The 17856-nt window shown below is 43.8% G+C and overlaps 1 protein-coding gene across 1 annotated transcript in view; it reads right to left on the reverse strand.

Annotated features, from left to right (window-relative positions):
- LOC138769631 (complement C3-like) overlaps nt 1-17856 on the reverse strand; it is a 78506-nt gene that overhangs the window by 56999 nt on the left and 3651 nt on the right. Inside the window, exons 3-11 of the mRNA XM_069948230.1 lie at nt 17228-17414; nt 13619-13781; nt 10406-10476; nt 9011-9105; nt 8834-8916; nt 6646-6733; nt 5145-5247; nt 4138-4255; nt 1628-1743 (exon numbers count right to left, since the gene is read on the reverse strand). Of these exons, the coding sequence (XP_069804331.1) occupies nt 1628-1743; nt 4138-4255; nt 5145-5247; nt 6646-6733; nt 8834-8916; nt 9011-9105; nt 10406-10476; nt 13619-13781; nt 17228-17414 (1024 nt within the window). The remainder of the gene's footprint in view (nt 1-1627; nt 1744-4137; nt 4256-5144; nt 5248-6645; nt 6734-8833; nt 8917-9010; nt 9106-10405; nt 10477-13618; nt 13782-17227; nt 17415-17856) is intronic.

Below are 17856 nucleotides of genomic sequence, written 5' to 3' on the forward strand. Positions count from 1 at the left end.
CCTCTGTAAAGTCCAGGCGGTGTTAGAGGCCATAAGTGATGCAGGGTTAACTATCAATGCAGAGAAGTGTGCACTAGCCTTAGAGGAGGCTAAATACTTGGGCTACATTATTGGGAGGGGGTTAGTGAAACCACAACTAAATAAAATCGAGGCAATACAGAATTGGCCTCAACCCCTCACAAAGAAACAGGTCAGAGCTTTCCTGGGTATTACGGGCTATTACCGTAGGTTTGTGCCAAACTTTGCCACAGTTGCAGCCCCGCTAACTGACCTGACAAAGGGAGGTAAGTCCGCAATGGTGACATGGACTCCAGAGGCCGAGAAGGCTTTTCAAAGCCTTAAGTCTGCCTTGTGTCAACAACCTGTGCTAGTTACCCCTGACTTTAGGCAAGAGTTTCTGGTCCAGACAGACGCCTCTAATACAGGGTTAGGCGCCGTTCTCTCACAGGTCGTGAATGGCGAGGAGCACCCAGTGATGTACTTAAGCAGGAAGCTATCCCCGGCCGAAAAAAACTACGCCATTGTGGAGCGAGAATGTCTGGCAGTGAAATGGGCCCTAGAGTCCCTGAGGTATTACTTGCTAGGCAGAAAGTTCAAGTTAGTGACCGACCATGCCCCCCTAACATGGATGAAGGTTAATAAAGAGAAAAATGCGAGGGTGACTAGATGGTTTCTGTCCCTCCAAAACTTTAATTTTACCGTGGAACACAGGCCAGGAAAGTTACAGGCAAATGCGGACGCCCTATCAAGGGTACACTGTCTGTGGGGACAAAATGCTCAGCCCTCCGGTCTGAAAAAGAGGGGGGGGGGATATGTGGACATGTCACAGGTAAAGTGTTCGAGGGGAGGTACATCTCGCCCAGGCTACTGCTTACGGTGAGATGGTAAATCCGGGAAAGATCTCTTACTCAGCAGTATTATGCTGCTGAGTTGTTCTTTACATTTTCCGGGCCGGATTTACTGGAATGGTGGGTAGGTTGGTAGTGGGACCTGCCATTCCCTTCCCCCCGATCCAGTTCGGTTGTTGCAATCAGGTGTGCCCTGATTAGCCTGCAACAACTTAAAAGCTCCACAGTGCTACAGGGGATTGCTCTCAGCCAGGGTGAACAGCTTGCATGCTGTGTTTCCTGGGAGCAAGGAGTTATATCACTGCTGGGGCCTATTCACACTCCACGATACCGCCTATGGAAGTGACAGTTAGGTGAACTGTGTTAGTAAGTGCCCAGACGGGCAAGACCTTTTTGTTTTGTTTTATTCTCACTGCACGGTGCTGCTGTATTTATGTTGCTGGACCGTTTATGCTACAAATAAACACCAAAGCTGTTTTTAAGTCCAAGTTTGCTGCCTGAACTGTGTCCTAACACACCATCCCCCGGGAAGATCCCTACAAAAGATATCAGAAGATTCCACCACAACTATGTCCTCATAGGTGGTAAACAGACATAAGAAACCTGCTGATTTTCTAGGTTTCTAGGTTCAAGGTTTATATTTTTAGTTATTAACCCAATCTTCTTTTTTTTTTTTAATTAGAAGATAAAGGAGTCAGATTAAATGAGCTATATAATAATAGAAGAGGATGATAAAAACACAATTTAAAATACAATCTAATATAAATCAGAGCACTTACCATCAGATCCAATGTCATTCCAGGCTTGAAAAATTTGGTTGTTTTTGTGAAGAGAATTTTATATGGAGAAGTGACAATAGGAATATCATCCAGCACCGATTCCACCATCTCACTGCCTGGAGGGGAAACAGACGTACAGTTTATCTATACATGTATATGAGTGTAAATCCTGATTAAGAACTTGTAAGTAGCTTATAATAACATTTTCATCAGTTCTCATCATGGTAAAAAGCATTTATGCACTTAGGTGGTTCTAGGGTGCTTAACCCTTTGAGGACCAGGCCCAAAATGACCCAGTGGACCGCGCAAATTTTGATCTTTGCGCTTTCGTTTTTCCCTCCTCCCCTTCTAAGAGCTCCAGCACTTTCAGTTTTCTATCTACAATGCCATGTAATGGCATGTTTGTTACAGGAATAGTTGTACTCTGTAATGGCGTCATTCATTTTACCATAACATGTACGACGGAATCCCAAATATATTATTTATGAAGATATAAATAGGTGAAATCGTAAAAAAGAATGCAATATGGTAACGTTTGGGGGGTTCCTGTGTCTACGTAATGCACTATATGGTAACAGCGACATGATACTATTATTCTATAGGTCAGTCCGAACACAACCATATGCAGGTTACACAGATTCTCTAATGTTATATATATTTTTTTTATGAAATTCTTTTTTTTGGCAATTATTAATAAAATGGGCCTATTGTGACTCCTATAACAGTTATATTTTTTCACCTACGGGGCTGTATGGGGTGTCATTTTTTCCGCCATGATCTCTAGTTTTTATTAATACCATATTTGTGAATATCGGACGTTTTGGTCACTTTCTATTATTATTATTTTTTTACATAATGTAACATAAAATCGGTAATCCGCACACTTTTTTCCCTCTTTTCGTGTATGCTGTTCGCAGTTTGCAATGACGCTTGTTATATTTTAATAGATCGGACAATTCCGCACGCTACGGTATATTATATGTTTATTTATTTATTTTTATATGTTTTATTTATATAATGGGAAAGGGGGGTGATTTAAGCTCTTATTGGCGGAGGGGCTTTGGGGTAGTATATTGGTGATTTTTACTTTTTTTTTTACACATTTGAAGTCCCTTTGGGGGACTTGTACATTCACTACTTTGATTGCAGACACTGATCACTGCTATGCCATAGGCATAGCATTGATCAGTGTGATAGGCGATCTGCTCATTGAGCCTGCCTGTGCAGGCTCAGTGAACAGATCGCCGATCGGACCGCACGGAGGCAGGTGAGAGACCTCCGGCGGTCCGTTTTAACGATCGGGACCCCCGCAGTCACACTGCGGGGGTCCCGATCGGTAAGTGACAGGGGACGCCCCCTGTCACTTACACTTAAATGCCGCGGCCACAGCGTTTAAAGAGTTAATGACACACTGCGGCGCGATCGCTGCAGCCTGTCATTAACGGTGAGGTCCCCACCAGCTATGAAGCGCGCTCGGCCCCGGAGCACGCTTCATACCAGGAGAAACACCCAGGAGTTACGTAGAGTTACATCCAGGGTCGTTTGGTGAAAGACTTACATGACATAACTCTACGTCCAGGGTTGTCTAGGGGTTAAAGGGGTTGATTGGAAAGTCTTCCTCCCTCTGCTCGTACACCTTCTGAGACGAGAGTGGGTGGCTGTCAGCCGCCATCATCTGATGTGGGTGAAACCACACCTGCAGATGATGACCAGTAGTTTAATAACTTTTCTTTTTTTTGGAATTTAAATATGACATCAACAAAGTAGTAGTCCCAGCCTAAAGCCCTTGTAAGTACCAGGAGAAAGCAAGGAGGCCCTTGTAATACTTATCCTTTCTGACTCAATCAAAACTAGTGATGAGCGAGTACTAAAATGCTCGGGTGTTCGGTACTCGAGACGAATATTTCCCGATACTCGAGTGCTTGTTTCGAGTAACAAACCTCATTGTCAATGGGAAACTCGAGCATTTTTGCAGGAGACCAAAGCTCTGCACAGGGAAGGTTGCCGGAAAACCTGGAAACAAGCTGCTTCTATAAATCCAGAGCAATTGGCCGCCTATGCACCCTAGAGGCGAGAGGTGTCATTGCAGCAGAAGGAGGAAGAAGATGCCGGAAGACACGAGCATATGCAGAGTGGAGCACAGAAGAGGAGCAGACAGGATATCAATGTCACTGGTGAGTCTCGTTCAGCAGCACTACATTGGATAACCCCTTTAACGTACTAAAACACTGTGACAGAATTGTAACCATATGACAACCAATAACCATAGGATTCAGGATCTGTACTGGGATCCTACATCATGGGCAAAATCATTAGAAAAAGACAGGAACAAGGTGTTTACCATGACTTGCCTTCCACCTATGATTAAAAAAAATGTCTGTTATATAACATATCTAGAAGGTCTGATAACCCAATCCATATAAAGTCCTATTGAGATCATGTTACAGGAACTTCACTGGATATGGTCTGTAGAAATGGCAGTGATATACTGTATGCTGTATCTCTCTTACCTGACTCAGTAATGACGGTAACAGACACAAATATTCTCCATTCTAACATTTCTCTCTCATTTCTAAAATGTTTCAAGTCTCGTCTTATCATAACAGCAGAACCTTCACCATCCGAGATCTAGAAAAGAGTCGAAAACCGCAGAAAGTCAACATTGTCTATGCAAGGACAGCCAACTTGTTAAAGGAGTACTATGACACCAGGTAAATATATAAACATGCTGGAGAAGTATATAGCATTGCTTCATGTGTCTGCCCCAGCTCTGAAACCCCCAACACCACCAAGTCTGCTGAGGCCTACTTCAAGATCCAGAATTCCTAGAAGTGTTTGCAAGAAGAACATGTTACATGCAGATTCCAGTATGATGCCTTTGAGAGCCTCTAAGTAGACTCCAGCACTTTCCAGAGCATGTGTAGCAAGTCACCATTGTTCTAGTCAACACTGCAAAGATCCAACCATGTTCTTTTTTTTCCCCATGTAGACCAGGGTTGGAGAAACTGCTTAAGGGCTCCCTGGCATTGCCTTCCTCTATTTGGCCTCCAGTTGGAGACGGTGCTAATCAACTTCCACGGTTGGTGATCGTGCTTCTGCATACATCCCTCTAATCATGTGATAGATATGAAGAATTGTCCTGTGAGTACAATTCTTCTCTTAAGAATGACAGCAAGCCAAACTCTGAAGATCCTCGTCAGTATAGTATAGTGTAATAGGACTTGTATCCATTTAAGTAGAGTTGTTTCCCATAACATCCAAGTTACGAATTTCCTACTCTCAAGCATATGAACTGTATCTACCTTGTGCTTTATGGGACTGTGTGTGTACTGGATTTTGTACAAGAACTGATCAGTGAAACTTGGGGTTGTTTCAAGGAATTTTAATGTCAGAAATCATTCACCCTGAGTGTGTGTGTGGTACACAGGGGAGGCGATCATTGCTACCCTGCCACATGATATCACACTACTGTTAGCCCTCATTACACCACATTCCCACATGCTCACTACATCATTACCTCTACTCTCCTTAGGGTATCTGTTAGACTTTTCTTCTCGTTGTCTCTCTTGACTCCAAAGAGCACAAAGGCCTTGCCAGTGACAGGTTTGCCGTTGAGATACCTGATGGGATAAAATATTACATCATGTTACTACCAGTCACCTTACTAGATGTCACTGGTCTAAAATTGCAGCCCCATGCCCTACGGCGTATCTGTGCCCTAACTTTGCACCACCCCTCCGTCCCTCCTCCTACCCCTCCTCATAATTAGGAATGCCACTGGAACATTTACTTCTGTTTGAACATTTCACTGGTGTCTTACTGATCCAGCCAATGTGCCATGCTGACACAGGTGAGGAATAGGAGGCAATTTGCCTGGAGCATTCCTAATGATGAGGAGGGTGGGGAGGAGGGACAGAGGGGTGGTGCAAAGTTAGGGCACAGATACGCCCATAGGGCACGGAGCTGCAATTTCAAAATTAATTTTTTATGACAATAACTGCATCACCTGCCAAACAGACCGCAGGACAGATCTTGGATTAAAAGCAGCTATCTGAAGGTACAAGTGGTTTGGGGGGTCAGATTGTGGGTATAGAGTCGCTTTAAAGGAGAAGTCAGGTGTTTTCTAAAAGCCAGCATCCTGAAGGGATAAGGGGGGATGGATTACAAGTAGGCACTTACCTCAGCCCTAAGTCATGCACTCATCACTTGGGGGGGGGGGGGAATGACTTCCAGCAGAGGTCTCGTGGCCGCTGGCACGGGCAGAGGAAAGTGCCTACTTGTAATCCATTTCCCCCCTCTCCCTGCCAGCTTTTAGCAAATGCCGGACTTCTCCTTTAAAGAGGTTATCCAGGATAACCAAAAGCTACTTTCTTACAAAATCACAGCCACCCCTGTCCCCAGGTTGTTTCTTCAGTTCAGGTCCTTGTCGAAGAGGAGGATAAGAAGTGGACACTTGATTATTCATGGGAATTTTTCCCTATACAATTTCCTAGATTTTGCCAATGGATTCCACATTTTTAGGAACCGGTGAGATCTAGGTTCCCAATAACCAATTTTCTGTAATTTAAATATTCGGCCTATTTTACCAATCCAAGATTGGATAAAATGTTTGGAGGTAGTCTTCCCAGATGAAGCCAAGAGTAGCCTGTCTGAGAATTAAAGTGGTCTGTAGAGGGTCATGGTCAATAAGTCAAATGACTCAAGTAGGAGAAGCAAGTATATCTCAGGGAAAAGGTTTTGGTTGTTGTCTGTTACTTTTCCTTTTATAATTTCAATTACTTCAGACTAGAAGGTATGACTAATGGGACAGTGTGGTAGATTCCAGTACCATGGTTGTATCTCCAGGAATTACTTGGGTAGTGATTTTTCATTTTGTTCAGTTTACAGGGTGTGGTACGCCATTTAGTCAGGACTATGAAGCAGTTTCCTGAAGAAGGATTTGAAGAAGACTATTTGTGGGCCCCATAAATATTTCTAGAACTCATGTAAACTCATTGTGGCCAAACGCTTCTACTCACCGCGCCTCTATGTCCACCCTTAGTTCTTCATCCTTAATGTAGAAGAATTTCTTTGGTGTAGATATTTTTATCTCAAAGCTTGGTAGAGCTGAAATAAAACGTAAAACGATAGTTATTAGTACTATAAAACTCTGTAAAAGTGACCAGTCCTGCAGTACCTCATCTAACCACAAGGGCCCAGATCTATCAATCTACATGAGACACAAATGGGCCTTCCTTACCTACTTCAATCACAGTGTAGCTTTCAGGTTCACTTCTCTCACAAGCAGATTGATACATTATGGCGTGCTGTTCAGTGCAAATATGCAAAAGAACACTGCAGAGACGCCATCACGTGTCTTGATGTCAGTGAACTAGCCAGACCTTCCTCCGGGAAGGAACCACCAAGCCAAGGAATGTCTCTAATCAAGGAAACCACCCAAGCAAGGTATCCATCCACAGACAGCTGTTTCGGGGTATTTGCCCCTCATCAGTGTGGAGTAGGAATCTGGCTAGTGGGAGCAATGACTAGTAAGTGCATGCAAAAGGAAGCTGGTTGACCTCAGGGATATTAACCAAAACACAGCAGAGACACCATCACATGTCTCGATGTCAGTGTATTCTAGAACATTGCCCCCTGGGAAATCAAATATGCAAAAGAACACTGCAGAGACACCATCACGTGTTTCGATGTCAGCGCAAATATGTCTAAGTCACTGCTTTGCTCTTTTAAGATGTCTTAGAACATGACCAGAGATTTAACAAGCCAAGCCAGAATCTCTCCCAAAAAGTTACCGATCTGTAGAATGTAGATATTTTGCATACTATTCTTCTCAGAATTTCCAGTATGGCATAGATTACCCACAGCTTGTGGCGCTCTTCTCAAGGAGAACAATGCCCCTTTGCTCCCACAACACAGGCCTCAGTGTAAACAGTATAGCTCCGTGTTTTGTACTGATAAAGGGCAACAACCCTGACACAGTTTTGTAAAGAAGTATTACTTTTTAAGTCATAGTCTCCTTTGTTCTCTTTAGTCTTTCTTGGTTTGAAGGCTCAGGCCCTACACTCAGTCTTTGGACATCTCTTTATTTCTCTCCCGTTTCTCTCCCAGACTTCCCTGTTTCTCTCCCCAACTCATCCGTTTCTCGCCCATGACTCTCCTATCTCTCTCTCCGACTCTCCCGTTTCTCTCCCCCTCTTTCTCTCTCTCCCTAAATACTGTGCATGTTTTTTCTGTTCACTCTACACAAGCCGACTGGCCAGCTGCAAGGGATTATGTTTAATCCCTTGCACCCACCCTTACACTTTACTGTGACATGTGCGGCCGCCATATCTACAAAGTTTTTTTTTTTTAATCCGGCTTGGTTGCAAACCCAACCTTTTGCAAACTTTGTAACGATTCTCAGGTCGGGAAGTTTGGATCACTCATTTCTAATTGTGAGGCAATGCCGAGTGATTGTAATAATTTATTGTGTGTTGCCTGTTAGCCTACCCTTCCTCTCAGTACTTTATATGTATGGTTATGACAACAGATAGTTTATAAAGTTAATTTTAATCAAACAGCTGTCTATACTGTAGATAGTGACTTAGATTACTATAGATAGATTCCGGCTTGGCTCATGAAATCTCCAGTCATTGTGTTCTTGGCTCCTCAGAGGAGCCGTGCTTTGACTTGAAGGGAAGCTTCCTAAAAATGGTGGCACCAGAGAAATACTGTGCATGCGTTTCTTCCCAGAGTTCCAGTGGAACATGAAGGGTTTATAAGTGTCCACTTGCCTTCACTCCACAAGGAACAATGACCTATAGTCCCCTATGGATACACATGTTCACAGCTTAAGAAGTCTCCTTTGGGTCTTGAAAACACACCATTTTTCCTTATAATTTCTGAGTTGTGGCTTTTATCAACTGGTGAAGAGCAGCTACCAAGAGAATCCCTCGAGGACAGGGTGCAGCATTACATGGACAGCCAAGTCATTTTACTTTGTGAAATACTTATATCCCCCTGCGGGGGCACTGCAGGGGAACTGAACCCTTGCTCCTGGACTCTCTGCAGATCACAGATCCCCGCTTGTGCTTGCTGCAGTGGAAACCATTTTTTTTTTGAGGAGAACTAACTTCAAGGAACTGACCAAATAGAAAACCATGTGCACAGATCAGAGTACAGAAAACGATAACACAGAGGATCAGGTGATAAGTTGACAGTTCTTACCGTATTCCTTCACTTCAAATTGTGTGGTGTAATTATGTATCAAGTTGTCCTCAAACCTTACTGATATGGTCCATAGTCCCAAACTGCCAAATAGAGGGTAGAAAGCCAGGAATTATCCTAGTCCTCATCCTCTTTATGATAAATATATGATTCCTGGGGCTGCCGCCCCCTACTCACCTTGCAAGATTGGGCAGTCTATGAGATAAGGAAATGATTCCGGTTTTGCCGTTGGGTTTAGCGACAGTTCTTTTCACCATAATATTATCCGGAGTCTGTGAGAAAAATCAAGGATCGTAAGTAACCAGGTAATGATGGAGCTTAGGGATCTAGTAGGGGGGTAGTTAATAGTTAATGTATAGGGCACATTAATGGCCAAATAAATGATCATTGATGGCAATTGGTAAAAAAAAAAAAAAAAAACCTCATCAGCTTATTGCATAATATATTTAAGGAAAAGTGAAAAATTTTATTAAAGTATTGTATTGCCCCCCAAAAGTACACTTATTAAGGGAAATGCTTATAAAGTGCTTTTTTCCCTGCACTTACTACTGCATCAAGGCTTCACTTCCTGGATAACATGGTGATGTCACTGGATAACATGGTGCTGTCACTTCCTGGATAAAATGGTGATGTCACAACCTGACTCCCAGAGCTGTGCGGGCTGTGGCTGCTGGAGAGGATGATGGCAGAGGGATGCTCAGTGTCCCTCCAGTGCCCTGTGTCCCTCAGTGTCCTCTGCCATCATCCTCTCCAGCAGCCACAGCCCATACAGCTCTGGGAATCGGGTCGTGACATCACCATGCTATCCAGGAAGTGACATCACCATGTTATCCAGGAAGTGAAGCCTTGATGCAGTAGTAAGTGCAGGGAAAAAAGCACTTTATAAGTATTTTCCATAATAAGTGTATATTGGTGATTTGTATAACTTTTGGGGGGCAATACAATACTTTAATAAAAATTTTCACAGGACCTCTCCTTTAAGGCCAAGAAATAATTGTTGCTGACTGAAAGTTAGTGTTCTTTGGTCAACATTTGAGCACCATGAGCAACATTTGTGCTTTTAAACTTCCAGCCCTGTGTCAAAATGGTGTGGCCTAGAGTGTCTGTGCCCTAGACCTGCAATGCCTCTCCTCCCTCCTCCCCACCTTCTTTATCATTGGGAATGCTCCCAGGGCAGGATTTCTCCTAATCATCACCTGTCTGAACACTGCACATGTCTTGGATCGTTAAGGCCCATGTGCAGTGTTAGGACAAGTGGTGAATAGGAGAAATCCTGCCTGGGAGCATTCCTAATGATGAGGAGGGCGGGGAGGAGGCCCAGGGCACAGACAATTTAGGCCACGCCAATTTAATACAAGGCTGAAAGTTTAAAAGTTGTTCTTGGACAATAACCTCATGACCTGCCGAACGGACCCCAGGACGGATCTTGGATTCAAAGCAGCTATCTGACGTTACAAGCGGCTGAAGGAGTGGGGCAGATTGTGGGAACAGAGTCACTGTAATTTCTGATTGAACTAATGCGATCTTCTTACTGACTAATATCACATATATAGGAGAAGAACAAAGTCTTACCAGGAAATCAATCATCACCGGCTTGCTTGCTGGTTTTAGGTCTGGGTTGATGGTAAAAATTCTGTAAACAACTTAATATAAAAAAAAAAAAAAAAAAAATATTTAGGTATAATGGGTTCACAATGTATACAGCTCCATGCCTCTGTGCCAAAACCATCAGTTCCCCAATAGCGATCCCCAGCCTGCTGATCCCAACCACCATCCCAGTCACTGTCAGGAAATTCCACCTTCTCATTATAAACCACCAGGTCTCCTTAGTGTCACTCACACTCATACGCAGTGTCCTGTTACCCGTATCCTAGCTTACTGTTGTCGTGCGGCTAAGAAATATCAAGCTAAGTATCTTAACCCTTTAAGGACAGAGACAGTTTTCATTTTTGTGCTTTTGTTTTTTCCTCCACGTGTTTAAAAGGCCACTGCGCTTGCGTATTTTCCCCTATAGACCCACATGAGCCCTAATTTTTTGCGACAATAATAATACTTTGCAATTACCGACTAATTTTTCTATAAAATATGCTGCAAAACCAGAAAAAAATTATATGTGCAGTGACATTGGAAAAAAAAGGTGCAATTCCTTTTATTTTGAGGGGTTTTGTGTTTACGCCGTTCACCCTATGGTAAAACTCACAAGTTATCTATGTTCAAGTCAGTACGATTACAATGATATGTAACTTGTATAACTTTGATAATATTTGATGGCTTTAAAAAAATTAAATGCGATAATTTAATAGTTCGGGTGATTACACACGCGGCAATACCAAATATCTTTATTTATTTATTTTTATTTATAAAATGGGAAAAGGGGGGTGATTCAGACTTTTATTAGGGGAGTTTTTTTTTTTAATTAATAAAAACACTTTATTTTTTATTTTATGTTTTTTGCATACATTAATTAGAAGTTCCCTGGGGGACTTCTATATACACAGCACTAATCTCCCATTGAGATCAATTCTGTGTATATAATAGAGCAATGATCCATCAGATCATTGCTCTATTATACTGGTCTGCAGCAGACCAGGTACATGGAGTGCCCGACGCTGAGCCCCGGCCGGCTCATTACAAGGGATCTCCCTCCCAGCGATCGCATCGCAGGGGGGAGATCCCCCCACTAGACACCAGGGAGTGGGGGCACAGCTACTATATAAATGCAGCTGACAGCTTTAACAGCTGCATTTAAATAGTGAATTAGACGGCAGTGGCGATCGGCCCAGGATAATACCTTCGGTCCCCAGCTGCACATAGCAACTGGGGACCGTGGGCTGCAGAGAGGGCTCATGCCGGGAGCCCTCTCTGCTTACCCTTAACGGCCGCATGACGGGTATACCTAAAATCACTGGGAATGTGAAGGCTGTTCCCAGCGTTCTTGTTTTCCTTCTCTTTTTCTTCTGTTGATGCAGCACCCTATACCTACGGCAGTAGTGTTCTGCCCTACTATATATTATGGTCATGGAGTTTACCAGAAAAAAATTACCAAAATGCAGCGACACTTAGGGCTGTATTACACGGCCCAATCACTAACGATTTGCTAGATCGCCACTCGCTTACTGAGCCTATTACATATACATATGTATAGGCTTGATAATATATATATACATATATATATATATATATATATATATATATATAAATATATATATATATATATATATATGTATCGTTAGCAATGTCTGTGCAGCCCTTGCCTTTCCACGCTCTTCTTGCTTCTGTCCGCCAGTCACCACTGGAACTTTAGAGCCAGTCCGTGAATTTCCTGCAGCGGCTGAAGGGATTGGGAAGAAGCAAGAAGAACATCGGGGAGTGTGGACAAGTATGTATAAGAACAAAACACAGCAATCACTGAGCTCAGGGAGATCAGTGAAAAAAATCCAATGAAGTACTCCCTCCAGAGTCTCCATTGATTTAATGCCCCCTATAGATTTAAGTATGCAAAAAATGGGTCCGTGAAGCCTCAGTTGTGAATCTCAAAACACAGGAATAGCCAGATATCCCTCCAGGAAAGGAAAACCTGTTGCCAAGGGGGTGACTCCCAGTGGGGAGATCACTAAACCACCCTGATACGTAGCCCCTTAAGTCCCACTCAGTTGCGAGTATTCTAACATAAATAGGCAACAGGTTTTCCTTCCCTGGAGGGATATCTGGCAATTCCCGTATTTTGAGACTCGCAACTGACACTCCAGGGACCCATTATTTGCACAAGTATGTATAAGGTTTATTATTTTTCTACCCAGTCATCAGCTGTCCATGCCCCCATGATTTTTAGGCTGGAATAAACTAAAACGATCAGCCGGTGATAATTTCTTCAGCTGATCATTGTGTTTAATAAATGAAGCGATAATCTGCCAAATTTAGGCTTGATTTGGCAGATTATCACTCTGTGTAATACGGCCCTTAAGCCCGTATTCTATGGGCCGAATGAGAAGATCAAACGAGCGCCATTACCGCTCGTTTGCTCCTCGTTCCCCGCTCGCTGCAACCACCAGTACACGCGGCAGCAGCGAGCGAGTGAGTGCAGGAGGGGCCGCGGGGAGCTGCGGAGAGATGCCCAGGTGTTTGCTAGATTGCTCGGGCAGTCCATGGCATACAGCAGCGGTCTGCTGCCGCCGCTCCTATTCCACGGAAGCACTGCTGCTATATCAGTCGTTTGTTTTTCAACATGTTCGAAAGACAAACGACGCAAAGATCAGCCGACATGAAGGTTTTAATCTTTAGGCTATGTTCACAACGGCCGTGATTTCTGTGGTACTTACGTAGTGCTGCCTTCTGTGGGAATCCCAGCCGGAGTGTATACACATGCTATACACTCCGGCCGGGATCCGTAGCGGCGCCGCGAGAAACTGACTCCGGCGTTACGCTCCATTGTGTGCTGTGGGGAGTTCAGATGCGGGCGCGCAGGGATGCTCCCGTATCACAACTCAGCGGTGCTAAAGATCATCTGGGCGGTACTGCAGTATCTGGCCCGGATGATCTTTTCTGAGACCGGCCGTTCCGTGACCTGGCAGGGTCATGGAACGGCCGGTCTCTTGCTATGTGTGACCATAGCCTAAAGGAATATTCATAAATTTCATCCAACATTTAGTAAACTACTGTAATAGAATTGTAATGGCAAAATACTGTATATAAACCTATCAGCCCTCAAACATATATATATACTTGTGGACAATAGGACATTTATATTCTCTGTTTTTCCTCACTATCCTAATGATGTCACAGTACCTGTAGATCCTGGGGTGTAGATGGGTTTGTCGGTCTGTATGAGGATGTATCCGCTATGAAAGGACAACAGGACAACTTTCTCCAGATTGCAGACAGAAGACTTCACAGATACATACACAAACTGCTTCTTATCGGGGTCTTTTTCCAAATCATTTGAGGGGATCTGAAGAAAACAGAGACATCATCATGGTGATCAGCGGGGACAGGAAGGAAAAGAATATAAGGGTATGTTCACATTGAGGAATTAAAGAGAAAAGTTTTCTGCTTTAGATGTCCTCTTTTTCATCTCTGGTGGAATTGGCGGAGAATAGGCAAATAATTTAAGCAGAATTCGAGTGGAAAGCGGAAAATCAAAGCCCCAATGACTTCTATGGGTTTTCGTTAGAGGAATCCACCCAAAGAATTGGCATGTCAATTCTCAAGTAGATTCACAAGTGATGGACTTCCAACATGGACATCACTCACCGGAGACTTCAGACGCAAGGAGACCAGGAAGAACGTCGGAGTTGGTAAAATTAATTTATTTATCTTTTAAGGGACACTCGCTTCGAGGCAATAACGCCTCTTTGTCAAGGTAATTTGAGAAACTATTGCCTCGAAACGCATTGCCCTTACAAGACAAATAAATTAATTTTACCGACACCAACTTTCTGCCTGAAGTCTCCGGTGAGTGATGTCCATGTTGGAATTCCCTCAGTGCTTGTGAATCTAGTATGGTACCCAGTGGCATAGGTGGCTCCTCGCCCAAAGGAATATGGAGCGGCTGCATTGAGAACCACTTACTGTACATTGTGCTGTTGTAGATGTTGTGCTCTGAGCGAAACATCACCAGGTGAACACATTCTTCACTCTCTTTTCCACTTTATTGTCTTGTGACAGATTCACCCATTGGACTGCCGATTGCTGTTTCTCCTAGCTTTTCCTCATGTCAATTCTTTGGGCGGTAAGCAGATCGGCAGCAAAACCTTTCACGGTTTAATTCTGCCGTGTGGACAACAGAGCAGAAATCCCATTGAACACAATGGGACATTGTTCTGTACATATTTTACAGGTGGAATTTCAAGTGAAATATACGTATAATAAGGTACGGATTCGGCTTAAAATTCCTCAGTGTGAACACACCCTTACAGTTTGTTATTTTAAATTAAATGTGGTTGACTTTTTTTCATAATCAAAACGTAACCAGAAGTGTCTGATCAGTGCGGTACTGATCGTTGGGATTCCCATTGAACAGAGTGACAGTCGTATATGCACACAAAGTAATTCTAGTGGAAAACTGTGTAGAATCCGCCACTCGTCCCCGCGCACTCCCAATTTCCTCTCCGCCAGCTCCATAGACTCCAGATTCTGCTGTCCGCCCAAAGAATTGCCATGTCATTTCTTTGGTTAGACAACAGAATCCGTCTGAGCATATACTGGAGTCTATGTGACAGGTGGAACTTCAAGTGTGAGTGCAGGGGAGCGAGCGGCAGATTTCGCATGGAGTTTTCCGCGAGGATTACTCCATGTGCATAAACCCTTAGACAAAGTCTGTGGGACTACAAATGTGGTAACCCCCAGAGGATGTTGTAGCGGTGGGACGGCCGGTCACTTGCTAGGTGGAAGTGTGATGCCAGTTCTTGTGGTGGATGGCCGAGATACAGCTGGACCTTAAGGGTTTTGTCACATTGCCAGTGCCTGGTGGGCACACGGGTGTGATGGCACGCCTGCTTTTAAAGAGTAAGGCCGGTTGTACCCTTCTCCCCTGTGGTTGGTGTCCTGTCGGGTTGCTGCAGGGTCCCTTGGGATAGTGTAGTCACAGGTGGCCAGAGCGGTGTAGTAACCCTCCCGAATAGTGGTAGGACCCGCCATCCACAGATAGAGGAAATGTCCCAAGGTTGCGGTGGAAGTGCTGTACAGGTGGTAGTGAGTAATCACAGACTCAGTTGCTAACGTTGACTGGGTTTACTTCTTGTAAATGTGCAACAGGTAATACAACGAATCTTGATGTACACTTGATACAGTTCAAATAAATACATGAACATAGAACCACCAGATTTGTGTGATAAGTGCTGAGTTGGATGTAGTAGAGTTGGTGGTTAGTTTTACTGAGGTAGCGTAGTAGAGAGGAGAGTGCTATGAGAGTCTCAAAGTAGTAATGTGTTCTGCCGGGAGGTTGGAGTGCATAGAAGAAGTAGAAAAAGAAGAAAACAACCTGTGCCTATGTATTGACTTTTCCTATAGTCACACCACCTTATGCCCACTAGCTTTGGTGGAACCGTATTAATGGGTGACACAGGCCCCAGACCTTGTTACTAGAGATGAGCGGATTTCCCGAAGTTCGGGTTCGTATGAACCTGAACTATCAGCATCTGACTCCCACTGTCTGCCGGCTCTGTGCAGTGGGTGGATACAGCCTAAGGACTGCCTAGAAAACTGGGATACAGCCATTGGCATAGGCTGTATCCCAGTTTTCTAGGAGTTCCTTACGCTGATTCCACAGCGGGAATCAGATGCCGATAGTTCAGGTTCATAAGAACCCAAACTTCAGAATATCCGCTCATCTCTACTGGGATGAGCGGAATTGTCAGAATTTTCTGGGGACACCCGCGCTGCGAGATGGAGTTCATCGACTTTTAGTAACTTTGCTCCACCCGGATCAGTTCCTAGCTCTCTGGCTCTTCTGTGAACACTGTCCTGCACTGTAGTTACTCCTAGTCCTCGCCGTGGGTTGAGGTGATCTGTTGCCCAGTCCTCTCTGGAAGGGTTTAGCACAGCATGTTTGATGCTTCAAGAAAGAGTCCTACCCATACGGGGTACTGACTGAGACTAAACCTAAAAACGAACTCGTGAACTCCTCCCCTTCCGGTCCAACATGTAAGGTGCACTGTGGTTGGGTAGGAAGAGTACAATAGAAGAGTGGAAAGGAAAGAGGTGATAGGACAGAAGAAAGGAAAGATCCTACTGGCTAACAGAATCTGGTATATACGCATACAATAACCCTTTGAGACACTTCAGCTGTGCAGCTTCCATACTTTAGTTATACAATACAGAGACATCTAGTGGTCATCTTTAATAATACTGTAGCTGCAATAAGACCACATAAAAGTACAGACTTTTACGAAGGGTGTGAACAGGAGCAACACCTGTAGTGGGAAACCAAAAAAAAAGGTAACCAAATAGAACTATGAGACAGTCCAACAGTGACTCCTCCACTAATTAGATGCTTATTACTGGGGAAACCCCTTTGATGGCCCATATTACATTGGGGACGGGGGTCCCTATTTCTGTACTAAAAGAAGATAATGACTACAATGAGAATCTCCCAACCGATATAATTTAGATATGGAGCACATTGATTTTATTGAGAGACAGAACTTTTTTTTTTTTTTGTAGATACCAGAGAAACCTGATCTAGAGAGCTGATTGTTGTTGCAATGGTTGTTTCTCATTGATCACAGAGCATTTAGTCAGTTTGTTACAATGCAAGTTAATATGTTTTGCTGATATAGACCTGAGCTATGGAGCCTACTGCACTGGGTAGATTGAGGCTCAATATCTAAAGTCCTGGTCCTAATCCTCACAATAATGCAGGAAAAATTGTTATTGTATTGGTGGAAATAATCTTACCGTCAACTTCACATTTCCAAAGAACTGGTTACCGTTGTTCACAGAGACTCTGCTCGTAACCAAAGTGAATTTCTTCCGGGGAAAGTCTTGGATTGTGATGTCAGCAACAAACGCAGAGCCATGTCCATCTACTACAATGGTCTCTTCACTGTCCACACGCAGCACGCTGGGGGTTATCAGGCTGCATCTAGTGAAGGAAACACATGGAGAGAGAGATCAGTATTTCATATCTGCCCAAAATATTCCTAGTTCTACTTCCTGTCCTAGCAAACCCAAATTTAAAGGGATTATGAAAAATAAAATAATATAAGAAAAATAATACCAATCTCGTCCTATAGCTGTGTCTGACTTTGCAAATTAGCTCCTATTTAGTGATCTCAGCACCCATGAACTATATACTTTATCACTGTTGGTGTTGCCCAGTATTGGCCTTGCTGTGATTGGACAGGTGGGACATGTGACCTTGCTGTATATTAGCGGCTGCCACGTGTCCTGCTGCCATTCTGCTGCTGATTAGTGTACATCTAATGTGTACAGCTCTCTGGCCACTAGCAGATCTCTCTGCCTGTAAATCATCCCCACGGAGGCAGGGAGCAGAGACAAGTCAGGGACGGCTGTCCGGCCCTCTC

This window comes from Dendropsophus ebraccatus, chromosome 1 (assembly GCF_027789765.1).
Source record: "Dendropsophus ebraccatus isolate aDenEbr1 chromosome 1, aDenEbr1.pat, whole genome shotgun sequence".
In the NCBI taxonomy this organism is placed as follows: Eukaryota; Metazoa; Chordata; class Amphibia; order Anura; family Hylidae; genus Dendropsophus; species Dendropsophus ebraccatus.